General features: G+C 40.8%; 1 protein-coding gene and 1 long non-coding RNA gene across 4 annotated transcripts in view; one reads left to right on the forward strand and one right to left on the reverse strand.

The window, feature by feature from the left end:
• lekr1 (leucine, glutamate and lysine rich 1) overlaps nt 1–8,185 on the reverse strand; it is a 100,446-nt gene extending 92,261 nt beyond the window's left edge. For all 3 annotated transcript variants that reach the window (XM_053234981.1, XM_053234980.1, XM_053234979.1), the window contains exons 1-2: nt 8,079–8,185; nt 6,573–6,655 (exon numbers count right to left, since the gene is read on the reverse strand). In XM_053234981.1, coding sequence (XP_053090956.1) covers nt 6,573–6,655; nt 8,079–8,082 — 87 coding nt within the window. In that variant the 5' untranslated portion in view covers nt 8,083–8,185. The remainder of the gene's footprint in view (nt 1–6,572; nt 6,656–8,078) is intronic.
• On the forward strand, nt 2,744–4,653 carry LOC113534301 (uncharacterized). The gene is made up of 2 exons (XR_003403488.3): nt 2,744–3,012; nt 3,322–4,653. It is a non-coding gene; the product is annotated as an uncharacterized LOC113534301 (long non-coding RNA).
• Nucleotides 8,186–21,062: the final 12,877 nt, after the last annotated feature.

Below are 21,062 nucleotides of genomic sequence, written 5' to 3' on the forward strand. Positions count from 1 at the left end.
CTTCATGTGGATGAGGGAAATTCCGAGTTAGGAGCTTTACTCAAATCTGGCATTAACACCAAGTAAGTTATTCATTTCAGTATCAGTATCCATGAGCACCAAAATCCTCATATTCTATCTGAAAAAAATGGGATTGATGCATCTCTATTATTTATGCTTCCTTCTAACATGGATTGACTCCTTCGCTGTCATCTGCAACCAAAACATTGCAATGATTCCTAATAAAAATGCGCTGTTATCTTCTGTGTTTAGAAGCTTGATATATCAACAATAATCAAGACTTGGGATCTCCGGCTCTGTTGATGAACAATGCTGGAAACATTCTGAGAAGGACAGAGAATGGAGAATGAGACAGAGCGAGGGAGGCTTGAGTCTGACTGTCCCTCACAATCTGTCCCAGTCTCAGCCACACACACACACACACACACACACACACACACACACACACACACACACACACAGGATTACACACATGCACATGCCAACCCCGAGGGGAGTGTGTGTGTACTGCCAATAAGAATGCGTTCCCATGACAGAGAAAGCCGCCGCAGGGGCCTCTGCCCCCGGCACTGACACATCGGCTTAGCACTTACACACACACACACACACACACACACACACACACACACACACACAATCCTTTCTTACACGCAAGCACTCACACATGCAGCCTCCATTATACCTCCTTTTACTGTATACAGAACAGGCTTCTTGTTGAAGACAAATTATTTTGCCTTAAAATGATCATTTTTAAATCGTTTAATATTTAATTAATTAACCGGAGAACACCAGCTCTAAAATTACTGTTAAATACATGCGTAATTAACCATTTGTAGTTCTAGGGTATTTATTTCTTTCATCACATTCTTTATGATTTATATTTAATTCATTGCTGCTTGTCAATGCTCCGTCATGATTAAACAATAAACAATGCCTGTTAATGAATATCTTTTCTATGTGAAGCATGTTGAGTTGCTGGGCTCAGTACACAAGAAGAGCTATATAAATAAAGATTATCGTTATAATTATCCTGTTTTTGTCTCATTGTGGTGTTCCGGAAAGATCCCTTGTCTGTACAGACAAATCACCTAAAACAATCTCTCACCCCCCGGCAACCCCGACATCCCCGTCCTCCCCCGATCTCTTCTCCGCTGTCTGCTTCCATCAAATCCCACTGTAAAACTGGGTCACTGTCACACGCACGCAAAGCCCAAATACCTTCCGAAACGGCTGCTCCACCCCGACCCCCAACATATCGACCATGCAAGCTGACGCTTCCTCCAGTCCACGGGTCAGTTATTATTTATGATGACAGGAGGCGATATTTACATAGCGATAAATTCTTTGTGCTATTTGAAACAGGCAGTTGAAATATTGTTGTGGACTGCTATGGGAAGTACCTGTTTATGTACTCTGTGTGTGTGTGTGTGTGTGTGTGTGTGTGTGTGTGTGGCCCCCTCTCTGTCATCCTGTTCCAGCAACAAAGCAGCATCACAGACACGCTCTTATCACGCAAGGGATTAAGCAGTCAATGGACTTATCCTTGTTTTTCCCTTAATTTCCTGTAGATTTTGAGTGAGTGAGTGAGCAAGTGTGTGTGTGTGTGTGTGTGTGTGTGAGAGAGTGTGTGTGTGTGTGAGAGCTTTGTGAATGCTCATTGAGATAAAGACCCCCCTGCGGTGCTCGGCGTAGTGCGAGCCAACACCGAGATTACTCTCAACTCCATGGCACTGGTACATGACACAAAAGGAGAACCAGGGAGGAGATAAGGGGTACTCAAGGGTAAAAGGGGGCAAAGTGGTATTCATGGTGGGGTAAACAACAGAGAGGAGGCCTGTGGGTGGGCCAGCACCATGGAGAGAATAACCCTGGATCCCGGGAAGTCCAGCTACAGGACAGGAAGTGGAAGAGTGTAAAAAAAAAAGACCGAAAGGCTTCTGTCCATTCGGATGCTTTTCCATTACACATTCAAACACAACTGCTGCCTCACAGAGGAACCAGCAGAAGCTTCACACAGAGCTCAGAACGTCTTCATTGTGTTGGTTGGTTTCACACTCCCACAAGTCCCGAGCACACCAAACTGTCTGAAAGCGTGATTGGTCACAAATCTGTTGTTGTGCTTTGATAGACACTTCACTCCATGTATACTCCATGTGTTCATTTGTTTTTCTATTCTTGGCTTTACAGTGATAAATATTACAAAAATTTACAAGCTCTTTAGAATCTGAAAAAAAAAAAAAATCATTTCATATTCTAAATTTAATGAATGATTCTGATGTGCATCAGCCATGAGCGGGTAGCTAGAAGCAATTAGAGGGCAGATTAAAGATCGCCGTAAGTGCCTGATGTACCACTAACATACATCACTACATGCTTTAATAAAAAAAAATAGCAAAACGATAACAGTGACAGTATAGAATGATAAAACGGCAGCTGAAAAAAAAAAAATCAGGATTTTCCATTTTAAGAATATTTTAATCACCCCAAACTGAGTTCTGCATAATCCGATCCCATTTAGGCAAATTTTACTTATATTTGGATTAATAAATATTTGATTTCTAGACTCTGAGGTAAAATTGACACAATATTTAATTAAAATTGAACAATATTTAAATATATATATATATATATATATATATATATATATATATATATATATATATATATATATATATATATATATATGAAAATTGAATTGACTTCCTATTTCAGTATGTCAAGAAAAACAACCAAAAAGAAAAAAGAAAAACCTGTTTCCTCATTTTCCCCATTTGCATTTCGAAATGAAAACGGAATGGATACAGTCTACATAGATTCACTTCCTACTGGTCCTCATAAATGTTTTACATCATGCATGAGAATTTTGATTAGAGAAAAGACAACTACAGTCTAAGTACCAGTTAACAGTGTGCCAGTAGTAGTGTCTGAGACTTTACACAAATGTACGTATTGCTCACCGAGAGGATAAAATAATCCTTAACATGTATTTAAGCTTTCTACAGGAAACCAAATGTGAGTTTTTTTATTATTATTTTTAATTTTTTTTTTTGTATTAACACAAAGGGTTGTATTCTGTTTTTCACTGAGAAGGCAGAACAGTTGGTGTGTATCGTGTCTGTGGTCAGATGGTTGCAAACGGTGCAAACGGATCCGTAGTGGCAGCTTCTGCATTCTGTTTCAATATTGTTAGAGTCAAAATGTTGAAAATGAAAATTACTGTGGTGATACAAGTGCTCAATTCCTTATGGAGTGGATCACTGAAAAAAATACATTTCTAATATTAATATCTAAATGCTTCTCGTCCTGTTTCTCCAAAAATAGGAAGAACCATCTCAACTGGCTCAATTCTGACCACATTTAATCGTCTTAGTCTTCATGTCAGTCTGCAGAACCACTGATAGATCCAACCAGGTTAGAGCTGAAGATTAAAAACGCCAGGAAACGACAGAAGACATGCCGCTTATTTCACCCAAAATGAGAACAGACGGCTGGAAGCCAGGACCGGGCACAGCAGCATGAAGAGGCTTTACACCAAAGAGCTTCTGACCTCATGGTCCTCCACCTGTCCATAACTCGTGCACTGAGGGTCTTGACGTGACAGGACAGCTCCTGAACAGCAGCTCTGTGTTTATCTGGTAAGGTTAAGTGGAGGAAGGGGCCGGGGGAACGGCGATAAAAGGGAACTCGTAGCACATGTGCGAGCTTTATCCCTCCTGAGACACGGACGTCCATTGCTAAGTAGTGAACAGACGTGGGCTGGATTTTAAAACCATCCATTATTTAGGGGGCGCCGTGCAGGAGAGAGGGGCCGCCGAGGGGATTTCTATGGCATGTCTTCTCACGATGGAAGCTTTTGGCTAAGCTCTCATCAAAAATGAATAGAGGAATAAAGGGAAAGGAGCTGAAGTCCCATAGCAGCTGGTCAACAGTGGCACGAAGAGAGCGAGGCAAAGAAAAGAGAAGCCCATCAGAGTTTACTAGCAGAAAGGAGCCGAGGAACTTTATTATGCTAATTGGCAATTATGTTAAGGCTTGTTTTGATTGAACGCTTAAAAGACTGCAAACAGCCTTTATTTACTTTTCTTAAAAAATATATATATATATAACACCGAAAACACTCATTATGCAGCTGAGATATAAGATGGGGCAATTCAATTAATTTTTATCATTCTTTATCAATTCTTTGTCTATCATCCAAATAAGAAACAGGGTATTGAATTCAAAATACCGGATCGTTATGGTAATGAACATTTTCAAACGATACTCAGCCATCAGTGAATCTTTTTTTGTGGATTTTCCCCCCATTTTCTATCCAATTTGCTCCCTTGTGAATTCCCACCCCTCAGCCAGCACGCTGCTATAATGCCTTCTGAATCTTTTCAAAACTACTGCTCATGTAACACAGGCGCTTTCTACCCTCTTCCACATACATGAGCATTACAGATGCCCCATGATTGGCTAGCGTCACTGTGATTGACAGGGGAGAAAGAGTATGCCCCTCCCACTCAGAGAGAACAGCTGATTATGCTGTCTTGGCTCCTGGCCAATGATGGCTGTGGCATTGTTGGGATTTGAACAGACGAGATTCTCTTGACGAGAATGTGTTTCTGTTGTTTAGTGACATGTTCAATAAAATATAATGAATAAATGCAATCATATGCAATGCCTACTATTTTATCTGAACATTATCTAGACATATTCAAACATTTTTTTTCATGCATCATCCTGATCCTATTCTGATACTAAAGCCTCACCATTCTTTAAAAACTCTCCTAGAGCAACCAAATATAAGAAAAGCACAAACATGTTAAACGAGAGCGAGTGGGAGTCGGTTAGTGTGATCTAATTTGCATAACGCTCACCGTTTCCTGCCAGTTCTCATTCATTATTGCTAATGTAAGCACTTCTGAAGTGAAACAACAACGCTTCATATTCACTTTAATACATTTTAATAATCAATAGAACATTTGGCGCTGAACAAATATCTGCACGAGGCTGTTTTCTCCACACCACTGAACTACACACACACACACACACACACACAGACGCACACTTGTGTGTATGTCTGAGCCGTGTCTGCAAGCGTGACCTTGCTTTCACCCCACTCCACAGTGTCACTAGAGGCTGTGTGCCGGCTGTGTGATCTCGTGGAGGCTTAATGCACGATGAGTCACATTACAAAGCACCAAGTAACATGCAACATTCTGGATTTTTAAAAACAAATCCTATATGTGCTGTACATCACAAGTAGCAAAAATAATTCAAATAATTCATAATATGCATATGCGCACAATAATGCACACAATAAAAAAAAATTCGTTTATATGACAGCACTGTCGTTTTCTCAATTCTGATTGGTCAGAAGGTGTTGATTAGTTTTCTCTAACAGCAGCTCTGATAGTCGTGCAGCTGCAAGTCAGTAGTTTACATTATTGCGCTCGTTTTAATACATTATTGTATACGATGCACATAATCTAAACCTAATAATAACTGGATTAAAAACATGATGTTATTTAATGAAGAAATGTGCACTCAGTGATATGGTGATGTTTAGTAAACCTTTATGGAAGGAGTCTCCAGTGTCAGTGCTTTGTAACAGTTAAATAGAGTTAAAGCTGGAAGTTTTCTGACATTTTCAGGACTGACGAGTTTGAAGTTTCTTGGTAACATGACAAGCTGTGATTATTTTTCTCTATTTCACTTCAAGAGAAAGAGAAAAAAGAGAGGCTGGTGACGGAACGACTGTTTATAGCTGCTATGACGCAAGTGAGAACAGGAACCGACTTGTTTCATGGACGTTCCGATACGTGGAATCTTTATTCGGAGGATCGTGGACGTAAAAACGGAAGGATGTTAACTCTGATTAGCCTGCTGGTTTTTTTCTTAGGCTGGTCTTTTAAATCGGTAATCATGCATTCTCAGAGTATTTTATGTATCAGTGTTTTAAGAGGAGTATCCTATGTGCTGTAAGACACCTTTATTCTGAACGTCATCGCATATTTTTATTCCTCACACTTACTCCAGACCTGTCACTCTTGCGTCAGCTCACTGTTGAGTTTTAGCTAAAAACGGGCTTGATTTCATCATTCACCTTGTGGCTAGTTTTCATTTCTTTAGTATTATTATTATTACGTCCCTTTCACTTCTTTTAGAAACGGAATAATTTTCCACAGGGGTCTGAGATCAGCACATCCTGTATCTTTTAGCAGATTGCTGTTCAAGTGAAGGGGAAAGACACACACAGAGAGAGAGAGAGAGAGAGAGAGAGAAACAGGGAAACGTAGAAGGAGAGAAAATTGGCTGGCATTAACAGAATGCTATAAAACACACCAAATGAGACATAGTCTTTCGCCTCAAAATGACTGACCATAAAGTGAATTATACAGAGAGGAAATGTACCATTAATCCTCCCCTTCTGAACCGTTACTGACTGTTCCACCACAAATCGTCACGTTGGCAGACCCCCTACTGCTGAGTTATTAAGGCTGCGGAATTACAAACGTGACTCCAAACACCTCCAACCGAGAAGACCTGCACGATTACACTGGCTACACCAATACAGTCAAAGCTACCTGCTGGATTTCCAGAGGCAGGGGGTGAGAAGGAGTGCAGATCCTCATTTCTTCATTCAGTGACTCTCTCACGCGCTCATCTTCTAAGGAAGAAACAGAGACAAGAAAATGGCGGTCAGATAAACGCTGTGAAACGTCCTGAGTTGTGCAGGAGAAGGAAACTCCACACGCTTTTTTTCTACACAGTCAGCCATCTCGTGCATGATCATCGTGATCAAAATAGCTTACAGGCTTCCTAGCATAAGCTGCTGGTCAGCAAAGAAGCTGAAGACGGTTAGTCACGAGCTGGGCCGAGCTGTGCGTGAGTGAGTGAGCTGGAGTGAAAGGGCATGTGGGGGTGAAAAACGCCTCAAACACGGGAGCTGCTCTTTTAAAGCGGAGTGCAAAACACGAACAAGAACTATGCTCCTGGGAAATGTGGACAGAAAAATGGTTCTTGCTGTTGGTAAGTGAAACTGGGGTAAATATTTTATCCACATACCTCAGTTTTGTTTGTGACACACCCTAAACAGTCCTGAGACGCAGACTAATCATTAGATGGAAGGATTTTTCTTTCAGTCACAGATCACTGGTTTTACTAAAATATAATGCCTTAAAAGCCTCGGAAACACTTCGCTTAACTGTTACTATTTATTACTTAAGTCTACGTATAGAGTGGTGTATAATATATATATATATATATATATATATATATAAACCACTCTTTACAGTCATGGTGAGCTGAAAAGCATCTCAGCAAGCTTGTCCAATTTCAGTGATCCTGCGCTGACCGTAGCCTCAGATTCCTGTTCTTGGCTGACAGGAGTGGAACCTGATGTGCTCTTCTGCTGCTGAAGCCCATCTGCCTCAAGGTTGTGTGTTCTGAGATGCTTTTCTGCTCACCACGGTAGTACAGAGTGGCTATTTGAGTTACCGTAGCTTTCCGGTAAGTGCGAATTAATGTGGCTACTCAAACAACTGGATGGATTTTTTTTTTCTTCGCACCATTCTGTAGAAACTCAAGAGTGTGTTGTGTGTGAAAAATCCCAGGAGATCATCAGTTTCGGAGATACTCAAACCAACAACCACGCCACGGTCAAAGTCGCTGAGATCTCTGGAGATCACTGAGATCTGTTTTCTGAAGCTCTTCACCTGTATCTGGATGATTAATTTCCTGCCTCATGATTGGCTGATTGGATAATTACATTAATGAGCAGGAGTAAAGGTGTTCCTAATCAAATAATTAAGCACTTACATCTCCATCTATGTATTTCTTCCTATTTTTCTCAATAAAAAAAGAAAGCCTGACAAATATCTTACACATTTCCTGCACAGCTCAGAGGATCACTTTGCAGTTTAAATATATCTCTAGCTTATGATCTCTCTGTATCACGTGACTTGCTAAGCCTTTAACAGAAGCAAGCTAAGTACAATCAAAACAACTCATGCTAGCGACTTCATAGCGTTTTTTAAAGCTTGCTACGGTTTTTTCACCTGATAAAACCTGTTCGGGAAATGTTTACATACCCATAGTGTTGTTCAAAAACGATTAATAAAAGTAAAGTCTTTTAAAAAAAGGATTTAAATCCCGTTTTTTTAATCAGCGCGCGTCAATGCCGAGTCAAGCTTTCACTATCACCATGGAGACGGCTGAGTCTCAAGCCGCGCATGCGCAGAAGAGCTGTCTGCCTGTCTTGCATTAACCTGAGGCCATGTGAGTGTAGAGACCACTGTGATGACCTGGAAAAGGTCAAGGGAAAAAAAACTCGTGGTGTGTGTGTGTGTGGTCAGTGTGAGAGCGGTGCACTTCATCCTTCACTGACAAAATCTTTCATTTACAAATCAAATCAGTGACTTCCCCACGCATGCAGCCGCCAGAGGAGACAGTGTGCTGGACAGTCTGGTCCTGATGGCCTGAGGGACAAAGAATGACCAGTGATCTGCATTCTGAGTCATCCTCAAAATATTTGTATATGCGTGCATTTGTGTGTGTGAGTGTGAGTGTGTGCGTGTGTGTATGAGCCTGCTTTGAGTAACCTCAGTGAACTAATGTGAACATATTACAGCTTGGTCATTATAGCAGTGCTATTGACCATCTGTTGTTTGCATGCTAATAAAATAAAATAAAATAAAATAAAACAATCGAATCTGTTTAACGGCACGACGGTAAACCAGCCGCTGACCTCCATTACCAAGCTAACAAACATTATGGCAACTGATTAGCAAAAACAAGTGTTGATTTAATTTCTATAACAGTAGTTTAGCTCCATATCACACGTTTATATTAATGCATCATTCCACTATGTTATCGTTTCTTCTACGGTGAACGCTCCACATAAACAGATTTTAAAAACATGTAATCGTTGAAATGGTGAAGTTTTCTGTAAGGTGATGTTTATGGAAGGAGTCTCCAGTGTCAGCGTTTAGTAAAAATAAGAGGTAAAGCTGTAACTTTACATTTTATGAAGAGTAAAAAAAGAGAGGCAGAGGGAAGGGAACAACTGTTTATAGCTGCGATGATGTAACCGAGAACAGGAACTAACTGTTTTGAGGATGTTCCAGTGTTACAATAAACAGATATAAAGTGGAAAAAAAAGAGGAATAAAACAATTCAGGACATGCTGTTAGAGGAAAGTAATCAACAAAAACAACGTTACTGATTCAACCCTAAAGATGATTATTTTCCTAAAACTTTACATCCTGAAGTGTTTTATTCCTCTTATACCTCAGAAATTTGTCAACAGTTGCACTTCTTTTTCTCTAAGAACTTCATGTTTTGCCATTTTATCCATTTATTGTAGTGGAACTTCCATGAGACAGGTTAGTTCCTGTTCTCACTTATGTTACAGCAGCTATAAACAGTCGTCTCTTGAAGTTGATAAGACAAAAAAAAAAAAAAAACGCAGCTCGTCATGTTAAAGAGAAACCGTCCTGAAGATGTCAGAAAACTTAAAGTTACAGCTTCACCTCTGACTGTTACAAAGCGCTGACCCTGGAGACTCCTTCCATAAATTAAATAAACATCTCCTTATGGAAAATTTCACCATATCAACAATTATACACTTTTTTTTTTTTTTTGGAGTATCTACCATACACTGTGAATCCCTGCGAATGAATTGTTACTATAGAAACCATAACGTATTAGAACGAGCCCATTAATATAAACCTGTGATTTGCAGCTGCACTACTGTATAGTAAATTAATCGACACCTTCTGACCAATCAGAATCCAGAGTTCAGGAGCGTTGTGGTGTAGGATTTATTCTTCTAATACTAAGCGCGTTCTTAATGCTGGACTTTGGCTTCTTACGGAGTAATAATGCATTAAATCTACTCCAGTGAAAGGTTAGTGTGTGTCTTCCAGCTCTAGCTGAGATAACAGAACTGTGTGTGTGTGTGTGTGTGTGTGTGTGCATGTGTGCGTGTGAGTGTGTGTTTGGATCCAGATTGAAAAATGTGTGTGTGACCGTGTGCGTGACAGAGGCTGAAGTGGAAAGTGAATAAAAGGCAGTTAGAGGTTCGCTGTGCATGCAGCTCGGCGCAGCAGCAGCAGCAGCCTACACAGTGATTTTCCTCGTGAAAAGGGAAGTGGTTAATAAAGTTCCTTCATCAGAATCATGAAGCTGAGGATCAACATTTAACACAGAGAGTTATTATGGCAAAGCGCCACTGACATCCTGACTTGCTCTAGAAACATTTCAGCTACTTGTGTTTATATGTAGTCTGAGTCTATACAGTATACACAGATATCATTTTCACGAGAGTTAAAATAATATTCTTATATTTTTTGCACAGGTTCATTTTGAAGCCTCACAAGATTTCTGCAAATCCATACACCAAATGTTTTTCATTTATTTTCTGTATTCCCGGGAGGTGGAGGTATTCCCCGAGGCATTCCCGAACCCAGCAAGATAGATATCATTTATTATATTTTTTTTACATTTTCAAGCAAAGCCAATCGTGTGGAGATCCTTCTTCAGAAGAATTCTGTCTGATAACCAAACAACCCGATGTGCATCAGCAGCTGAGTGGCCATTAAAAATCAGAGCGTCAGAAAATAAAAAGATCACCAGGAGGGCATCCTTGTGTTTTTTCTACTATAGAAGCACCCTAAAGGGCATATTTTCTCACATGTATGAGCACCTAGAAGGCATTTCATTCCATTTTTGCACATGTAGGGAAGCCTATAAGGCACTGAACCACATTACCTCTACTGGAAGGGCACCCAAGGGGGCACTTTATCACATTCTATCTACCACAAGGGCACCCTAGAGGGCACTTCATCATGTTTTCTCTACAGTAAGGGCATGTTACAGGGCACTTCATCATGTTTTCTCTACAGTAAGGACACCCTAGAGGGCACTTCATCATGTTTTCTCTACAGTAAGGCCACCCTAGAGGGCATTTTATCATGTTCTATCTACCATAAGGGCACCCTTTATCCCCTAGGGGCACCCTAGCAGGCACTTTCTCATATTTTATCTACTGTAAGGGCATGTTACAGGGCACTTGATCATGTCTTCTTTACAGTAAGGCCACCCTAGAGGGCATTTTATCATGTTTTATCTACCATAGGGGCACCCTAGAGGGCATTTTATCTCATTTTATCTATTGTAAGGGCACATTACAGGGCACTTTATCACATTCTATCTACCACAAGGGCACCCTAGAGGGCACTTCATCATGTTTTCTCTACAGTAAGACCACCCTAGAGGGCACTTCATCATGTTGTCTCTACAGTAAGGCCACCCTAGAGGGCATTTTATCATGTTTTATCTACCATAAGGGCACCCTTTATCCCCTAGGGGCACCCTAGAGGGCATTTTATCCCGTAAGGGCACCCTAGCAGGCACTTTCTCATATTTTATCTACTGTAAAGGCATGTTACAGGGCATTTGATCATGTCTTCTTTACAGTAAGGCCACCCTAGAGGGCATTTTATCATGTTTTATCTACCATAAGGGCACCCTAGAGGGCACTTTATCCCGTAGGGGCACCCTAGAGGGCGTTTTATCTCATTTTATCTACTGTAAGGGCACGTTACAGGGCACTTTATCACATTCTATCTACCACAAGGGCACCCTGGGGGGCACTTCATCATGTTTTCTCTAGAGTAAGGGCACCCTAGAGGGCATTTTATCATGTTTTCTCTAGAGTAAGGGCACCCTAGAGGCACTTCATCACGTTTAATCTACTGTAGGGGAACTCTAGAGTGTTAAAAATCATTTTTAAATTTAATTGTTCTTCTTTTTTCCTCCCGTTGCTTGTTAAACCTTTTTTTTAATAAACACAGAATAGAAATGAACAGATGTTCATGTGGCTGTACTGTTTTGTTGTTCCAAGTTATTTGCAAAACCTCAATGAAGCTAAATCTCATGATGTTCTGTATATTGTGAAAACATCTTCAGGCATTGTTTTATGATATTTTAGTTTTAGTAGTTTCGCACATCACAATAATATTTACAAATATTATTAATAATATAATATATTATATAATAAATATTAATAATATTAATAATATTTACAATAATATTTACAAATCACATTTTTTGAAAGGAGATGAGTAAATACTATGTGACATTGAGAAACTGCTATAACATTAAAAAAATATCTTTTTTCATCTTTTCTCACTTTTTTGTCAAACAGCCTTGAGTGTTAGTATCATAGTGTTAATTATTATTATTATTATTATTATTATTATTATTATTGATTAATAGTAATAATTCATAAACTATACACTTTAATCAGTACCATTATTTTTTCATTATATGTTATATAATTAATATAGAATATAGTATATAATACTAATATTTATCTAATAATAAATATTAGTTTATCAAAAACCATTACAAATCCAATTTCCTAACTATACCATTATGTGTTTTTTTTATTAAAAACATGAAAGGAATTCCTGTATCAGTCTTGTTTTCTTACCTGTTAAAACTTTCCTAGCTTTTAAAATAACATTAATAAATACCACATGCTTTTTAAAATCTCTCTCTCTCTCTCTCTCTCTCTCTCTCGTGCTTGAGTTTAATTACATTCAAAGCAATTTAAATAAAGACCTTTGTACTGGCCACGTTTGTCTTACAAAGTTTATGAATATTAAAGATGATAATAAATAGATAATAAAAATAATAAAGAAGAGGAAGAAGAATGAAAAGACTGAAAAGCCAATGAGAAATAAAGAACAGAAAAAATGTAAATAAATTACAGAAATCTACATCAAGTGCAGCAGTAATAAACAGATAAACAATCGTGTGTGTGTGTGTGTGGGGGGGGGGGGGGGGGGGGGGGTCACTTGTTGTCGCTCTGACAGTAGCAGGACAGGATGTACTGTGCTTAAACACTCGGTGTATTCCTCTATAACAGATAGTGATTTCTGCAGACGTTAAATTTAAGATATCGAACACTGTTTTTTTCTTTTTTAAAAGTGGTGCTGAGGAACCGTGTTCTTCATCAGCGTGGTTCTCTGGGTTCTAGCAGTTCCCTGTGCTCATGGTGCACTGTCTTTTTAAGGCCATTACAGTTTCTCTGTCATTTCCCTTTTAAATGTGCTGTTCTGGCTGCAGCTGTGTTGAAATTTGATTCTGTTTCTCAGACTGTAAAGTGTTAATGAGAGCTGCTGTGAGTGGTGCTGTGTGTTAGAGAGTGTGTGTTAAAGGAAAACTCCACCCTGAAGCACAATAGTGTGTTTGTACTGAAATCTATGTGCTGTCTTTAGTGATTCTGGTGCTAATTTGTTAGGTGGTGTTGAATTTTCATTATTCCTGTGAGAAGTTTGTGGTTGTGTGTCGCGATGACATCACAGGGTGGCATTGTTTTTGTTGTTGCTAGCGTAGTTAGATTGGAGTCTAATAGGAAGAAAAAAATGTCAACAAGCGTAAGGGATAACTATCCGGTCTCAGAGTCAGCTTCTTCAGATTCATGAGAAAGCCGTTGAGTGCAGAGACATTGGTGCAAACGCTGGTCTCAAAGTCCCAGAATGCAATGCGGCTATATGATGACTTGTCGATCACGATTATTCGCGTCATGAGCATGAAAGCGGAAGCTTTAGAAGCGGATCTGTTTGAGCTGAGTGTACAGATGAGGAGCACTAAAGCGCCGCTGCATCACTCTCTTTAGGTACAGATGAAGCGAAGGTGAAATTCCCACTGCTCCACTGAGCATCAGCTGAACGGCATTGTGGGTAATGTAGGACACACATCACGTGCTAATGTTAGACATGAATGTGCAAGTCATGCAGTGTGGATTTCTCCTTTAATGAATAAACTGGCTCACAGATCAGCCTTTGGTCTTCCCCTGATTTCCTGCCTGAGCTGTAGCGTGACCAGCCTGCATTTACAGCTCCCTTATCTCATCCCAGCACACACACACACACACACACTCACACGCACACACTCACACCGTACCTGACATTAAGGGCAGCAGCACGCAGCACACCCTCAAGCACGAAGAATAAACATACAGAATAAAAGACATGACAGTGTTTTTAAATCTCACGGCTGAAACAGGAAGTCAGACGTCACCATGAAAACAGCGCGCGTGCAGCAGAGAGCTTTATTAATAGGACATGAGTGTAGGGTCTAACCGACATCTCAGCCTGGCGAGTTCCCCATCGTGTGTGTGTGTGTGTGTGTGTGTGTCGCGTGCGTGCTCCGGGGCAGTTAAGAGGGTGGATTTGCATGAGAAACGCAGAGGCGATTCTTCCCGTCTCACGGCAGCGCCGCGTTGCGCGCACGTGGGAGACGCGGATGTCGTGACAGTTCTGCAGCACAGCGGTGCATGTAGAAGCGCGAGCACGCACGCACGCACGCACACACACGCTTGCACGCACGCATCATGCAGAGCAGTCTCGTCTATAAAACAGATACCTCTAGATCTATCTACCTAATGTGTGTGTGTGTGTGTGTATGTGTGTGTGTATATATATATATATATATATATATATATATATATATATATATATATATATATTCTATTCAATTCAATTTTATCCCTATTGAACAAGCCAGAGGCGACGCTGGAAAGGAAAAACTCCCCAAGACCACATGAGGAAGAAACCTTGAGAGGAACCAGACTCAAAAGGGAACCCATCCTCATCTGTGTGTCACACCGGATAGTGCGATTATAAATCATTCCCTTCTATAACTGTGTACTACATGGACAAATCGTGCAACTGTGTAACCAGGAAATTCAGTACAGTTTCCACATGAAGTCTGTTCCTGTGCTTATCCACTGTGCACTGATGGAGACCTGAATGCAAAACTGTTCATGGCAACCGCAGTCCTAAAGCTATCACAGCATGACTGTTCATATGAAGTGGCATCCAAAGCCATCTTCATGGTTGCTGAATGGTACCATCTTCAGTAATCTGAGTGATCTTCAGGCTGTCCGTGGGGATCCATCCTCAGCAGCAGCGAGTGATTTCCAGGTGATGAGGACTCCAAGCAGAAGTAGGGCATCAGGACGGATCAGACAGGTCCGGAGAGCAGAAGGGGTCAGGATCACTGGCGTCTCTGGAGTAGCATGTGTAGCTCGACAGAGAGAGAGAGAGAGAGAGAGGGACATAAATTGGCCAGCCACTCCACCGTTTTGTATATATATATATACATATATATATATATATATATATATATATTTATAGGTGTTAACTCTACACAGTGTAGGTGTTAACTCTACAGTGCAGGTGTTAACAGCATAGGCGTTACCTCTACAGAGTGTAGGTGTTAGCTCTACAGTGTAAGTGTTAACTCTACAGCACAGGAGTTAACTCTACAGTACAGGTGTAAACTCTACAGCACAGTTGTTTACTCTACAGTACAGGTGTTAACTCTACAGTACAGGTGTTAACTCTACAGCACAGGAGTTAACTCTACAGTACAGGTGTTAACTCTACAGTACAGGTGTAAACTCTATTCAATTCAATTCAATTCAATTTTATTTGTATAGCGCTTTTAACAATGGACATTGTCACAAAGCAGCTTTACAGAAATAAATGGATTCACAAAAATATATTGTAAATATTTAAATTTATCACTGTGAATTTATCCCTAATGAGCAAGCCAGTGGCGACGGTGGCAAGGAAAAACTCCCCGAGATGATATGAGGAAGAAACCTTGAGAGGAACCAGGCTCAAAAGGGAACCCATCCTCATCTGGGTGCAACGGATAGTGCAATTATAAATAAATCCCTTCTATTGTGTACTATATGGACAAATAGTGCAATTGTGCAACCAATAAATTCATCACAGTATTTGCAAGAGGTCCGGCTGGTTAAAATCTATCCACTGTCCACTGATGGAGTCCTGAGTACGAAGCTGCTCGTGGCAACTGCAGCCCCAAAGCCACTACAGCAATCGCAGTCCCAAGCCATTACAGTACAGCTCCCCATATGTGATCCCCAAGCCATCTCCACAGCCCCCAGGTGGCACCATCCCCAGCAATCCAAACAGTTCTTCAGGCAGTCCATATGGGGCCACCCCCAGCAGCAGCGAGCGAACTCAACCGATGAGAACTCCAACCAGAAGTAGGGCATCAGGATGGGTCAGGCAGCGAGGAGGAGCAGAAGGGGTCAGGATCACTGGCATCACTGGCATCTCAGAAGTAGCATGTGTAGCTCGACAGAGAGTGAGGGAGAGAGAGAGATGGAGAGAAAGGAAGAGATTGTTAGGTGAGCTTTTGTCCTCTAATGGTTAAGCACGATGTACTTTGCATGCAGAGTGCAAGCAGGGACTCCGGCAAGACTAGCTATGACAGCATAACTGAAAGGGAGAGCCAGAAGCTAACACAGACATGAGGGCACCCTGGGACATAAGGCAGCCAGCCACTCCACCGTCGACAAACCTGAGTGAACGTGTGAGAGTGGGGGGGCGACAGCATCCAAACATCCCATTTCACCACAACACTCTATGCCTGTGAAACCCTCCAGACCTGCCCCTGTACCTAAGAAAACTATTCACAAAAGGCTTGACTAAACAAATATGTTTTCAGCCTAGACTTAAACACTGAGACTGTGTCTGAGCCCCGAACACTAAGTGGAAGGCTGTTCCATAACTGTGGGGCTTTGTATGAGAAAGCTCTACCCCCAGCTGTAGCCCTACGAAAATACGGTAGAAGAGAACGTGAAAAATACAACAGATGAAAACGATAGCGCGATATTATTGATTTAAAAAAAAGAAAGAAACAGTATAGTTAAGACGCCGATGCAGGCAAGAAACTCCCGGCAAAACAATTCGAAAACAGGAAGTGACGCTGGTCTCTACAGCACAGTTGTTTACTCTACAGTACAGGTGTTAACTCTACAGTACAGGTGTTTACTCTACAGTACAGGTGTTAACTCTACAGTACTGGTGTTAACTCTACAGCACAGTTGTAAACTCTACAGTACTGGTGTAAACTCTACAGCACAGGAGTTAACTCTACAGTACAGGTGTTAACTCTACAGTACAGGTGTTAACTCTACAGCACAGGAGTTAACTCTACAGTACAGGTGTTAACTCTACAGTACAGGTGTAAACTCTACAGCACAGTTGTTTACTCTACAGCACAGTTGTAAACTCTACAGCACAGTTGTTTACTCTACAGTACAGGTGTTAACTCTACAGTACTGGTGTTAACTCTACAGTACTGGTGTTAACTCTACAGCACAGTTGTAAACTCTACAGTACAGGTGTTAACTCTACAGTGCAGGTGTTAACAGCATAGGCGTTACCTCTACAGAGTGTAGGTGTTAGCTCTACAGTGTAAGTGTTAACTCTACAGCACAGGAGTTAACTCTACAGTACAGGTGTTAACTCTACAGTACAGGTGTTAACTCTACAGCACAGGAGTTAACTCTACAGTACAGGTGTTAACTCTACAGTACAGGTGTAAACTCTACAGCACAGTTGTTTACTCTACAGCACAGTTGTAAACTCTACAGCACAGTTGTTTACTCTACAGTACAGGTGTTAACTCTACAGTACTGGTGTTAACTCTACAGTACTGGTGTTAACTCTACAGCACAGTTGTAAACTCTACAGTACAGGTGTTAACTCTACAGTGCAGGTGTTAACAGCATAGGCGTTACCTCTACAGAGTGTAGGTGTTAGCTCTACAGTGTAAGTGTTAACTCTACAGCACAGGAGTTAACTCTACAGTACAGGTGTAAACTCTACAGCACAGTTGTTTACTCTACAGTACAGGTGTTAACTCTACAGTACAGGTGTAAACTCTACAGCACAGTTGTTTACTCTACAGTACAGGTGTTAACTCTACAGCACAGGAGTTAACTCTACAGTACAGGTGTTAACTCTACAGTACAGGTGTAAACTCTACAGCACAGTTGTTTACTCTACATTACAGGTGTTAACTCTACAGTACAGGTGTTAACTCTACAGCACAGGAGTTAACTCTACAGTACAGGTGTTAACTCTACAGTACAGGTGTAAACTCTACAGCACAGTTGTTTACTCTACAGCACAGTTGTAAACTCTACAGCACAGTTGTTTACTCTACAGTACAGGTGTTAACTCTACAGTACTGGTGTTAACTCTACAGTACTGGTGTTAACTCTACAGCACAGTTGTAAACTCTACAGTACAGGTGTTAACTCTACAGTGCAGGTGTTAACAGCATAGGCGTTACCTCTACAGAGTGTAGGTGTTAGCTCTACAGTGTAAGTGTTAACTCTACAGCACAGGAGTTAACTCTACAGTACAGGTGTTAACTCTACAGTACAGGTGTTAACTCTACAGCACAGGAGTTAACTCTACAGTACAGGTGTTAACTCTACAGTACAGGTGTAAACTCTACAGCACAGTTGTTTACTCTACAGCACAGTTGTAAACTCTACAGCACAGTTGTTTACTCTACAGTACAGGTGTTAACTCTACAGTACTGGTGTTAACTCTACAGTACTGGTGTTAACTCTACAGCACAGTTGTAAACTCTACAGTACAGGTGTTAACTCTACAGTGCAGGTGTTAACAGCATAGGCGTTACCTCTACAGAGTGTAGGTGTTAGCTCTACAGTGTAAGTGTTAACTCTACAGCACAGGAGTTAACTCTACAGTACAGGTGTAAACTCTACAGCACAGTTGTTTACTCTACAGTACAGGTGTTAACTCTACAGCACAGGAGTTAACTCTACAGTACAGGTGTTAACTCTACAGCACAGTTGTAAACTCTACAGTACAGGTGTTAACTCTACAGTGCAGGTGTTAACAGCATAGGCGTTACCTCTACAGAGTGTAGGTGTTAGCTCTACAGTGTAAGTGTTAACTCTACAGCACAGGAGTTAACTCTACAGTACAGGTGTAAACTCTACAGCACAGTTGTTTACTCTACAGTACAGGTGTTAACTCTACAGTACAGGTGTAAACTCTACAGCACAGTTGTTTACTCTACAGTACAGGTGTTAACTCTACAGCACAGGAGTTAACTCTACAGTACAGGTGTTAACTCTACAGTACAGGTGTAAACTCTACAGCACAGTTGTTTACTCTACATTACAGGTGTTAACTCTACAGTACAGGTGTTTACTCTACAGTACAGGTGTTAACTCTACAGTACAGGTGTTAACTCTACAGTACTGGTGTTAACTCTACAGCACAGTTGTAAACTCTACAGTACTGGTGTAAACTCTACAGTACAGGTGTTAACTCTACAGCACAGGAGTTAACTCTACAGTACAGGTGTTAACTCTACAGTACAGGTGTAAACTCTACAGCACAGTTGTTTACTCTACAGCACAGTTGTAAACTCTACAGCACAGTTGTTTACTCTACAGTACAGGTGTTAACAGCATAGGCGTTACCTCTACAGAGTGTAGGTGTTAGCTCTACAGTGTAAGTGTTAACTCTACAGCACAGGAGTTAACTCTACAGTACAGTTGTAAACTCTACAGCACAGTTGTTTACTCTACAGTACAGGTGTTAACTCTACAGCACAGGAGTTAACTCTACAGTACAGGTGTTAACTCTACAGCACAGTTGTAAACTCTACAGTACAGGTGTTAACTCTACAGTACAGGTGTTAACTCTACAGCACAGGAGTTAACTCTACAGTACAGGTGTTAACTCTACAGTACAGGTGTAAACTCTACAGCACAGTTGTTTACTCTACATTACAGGTGTTAACTCTACAGTACAGGTGTTTACTCTACAGTACAGGTGTTAACTCTACAGTACAGGTGTTAACTCTACAGTACTGGTGTTAACTCTACAGCACAGTTGTAAACTCTACAGTACTGGTGTAAACTCTACAGTACAGGTGTTAACTCTACAGCACAGGAGTTAACTCTACAGTACAGGTGTTAACTCTACAGTACAGGTGTAAACTCTACAGCACAGTTGTTTACTCTACAGCACAGTTGTAAACTCTACAGCACAGTTGTTTACTCTACAGTACAGGTGTTAACAGCATAGGCGTTACCTCTACAGAGTGTAGGTGTTAGCTCTACAGTGTAAGTGTTAACTCTACAGCACAGGAGTTAACTCTACAGTACAGTTGTAAACTCTACAGCACAGTTGTTTACTCTACAGTACAGGTGTTAACTCTACAGCACAGGAGTTAACTCTACAGTACAGGTGTTAACTCTACAGCACAGTTGTAAACTCTACAGTACAGGTGTTAACTCTACAGTACAGATGTTAACTCTACAGTACAGGTGTTAACTCTACAGTGCAGTTGTAAACTCTACAGCACAGTTGTAAACTCTACAGTACTGGTGTAAACTCTACAGCACAGTTGTTAACTCTACAGTACAGGTGTTAACTCTACAGTACTGGTGTAAACTCTACAGCACAGTTGTAAACTCTACAGTACTGGTGTAAACTCTACAGTACAGGTGTTAACTCTACAGCACAGTTGTTAACTCTACAGTACAGGTGTTAACTCTACAGTACAGGTGTTAACTCTACAGTACTGGTGTAAACTCTACAGCACAGTTGTAAACTCTACAGTACTGGTGTAAACTCTACAGTACAGGTGTAAACTCTACAGCACAGTTGTTAACTCTACAGTACTGGTGTAAACTCTACAGTACAGGTGTAAACTCTACAGTACAGGTGTTAACTCTACAGTAGAGAAGTCAACTCTATAGTGAGGAGTTAACTCTACAGTACAGGTGTTAACTCTACAGCTCAGGTGTTAACTCTACAGTGTAGGCGTTAACTCTATAGTGAGGAGTTAACGCTACAGTACAGGTGTTAACTCTACAGCTCAGGTGTTAACTCTACAGTGTAGGCGTTAACTCTATAGTGAGGAGTTAACTCTACAGTACAGGTGTTAACTCTACAGCACAGGTGTAAACTCTACAGTACAGGTGTTAACTCTACAGCACAGTTGTTAACTCTACAGTACAGGAGTTAACTCTACAGTACAGGTGTTAACTCTACAGTACAGGTGTAAACTCTACAGCACAGTTGTTTACTCTACAGTACAGGTGTTAACTCTACAGTACAGGTGTTTACTCTACAGTACAGGTGTTAACTCTACAGCACAGTTGTAAACTCTACAGCACAGGTGTT

This window comes from Pangasianodon hypophthalmus, chromosome 6 (assembly GCF_027358585.1).
Source record: "Pangasianodon hypophthalmus isolate fPanHyp1 chromosome 6, fPanHyp1.pri, whole genome shotgun sequence".
Classification (NCBI taxonomy): Eukaryota; Metazoa; Chordata; class Actinopteri; order Siluriformes; family Pangasiidae; genus Pangasianodon; species Pangasianodon hypophthalmus.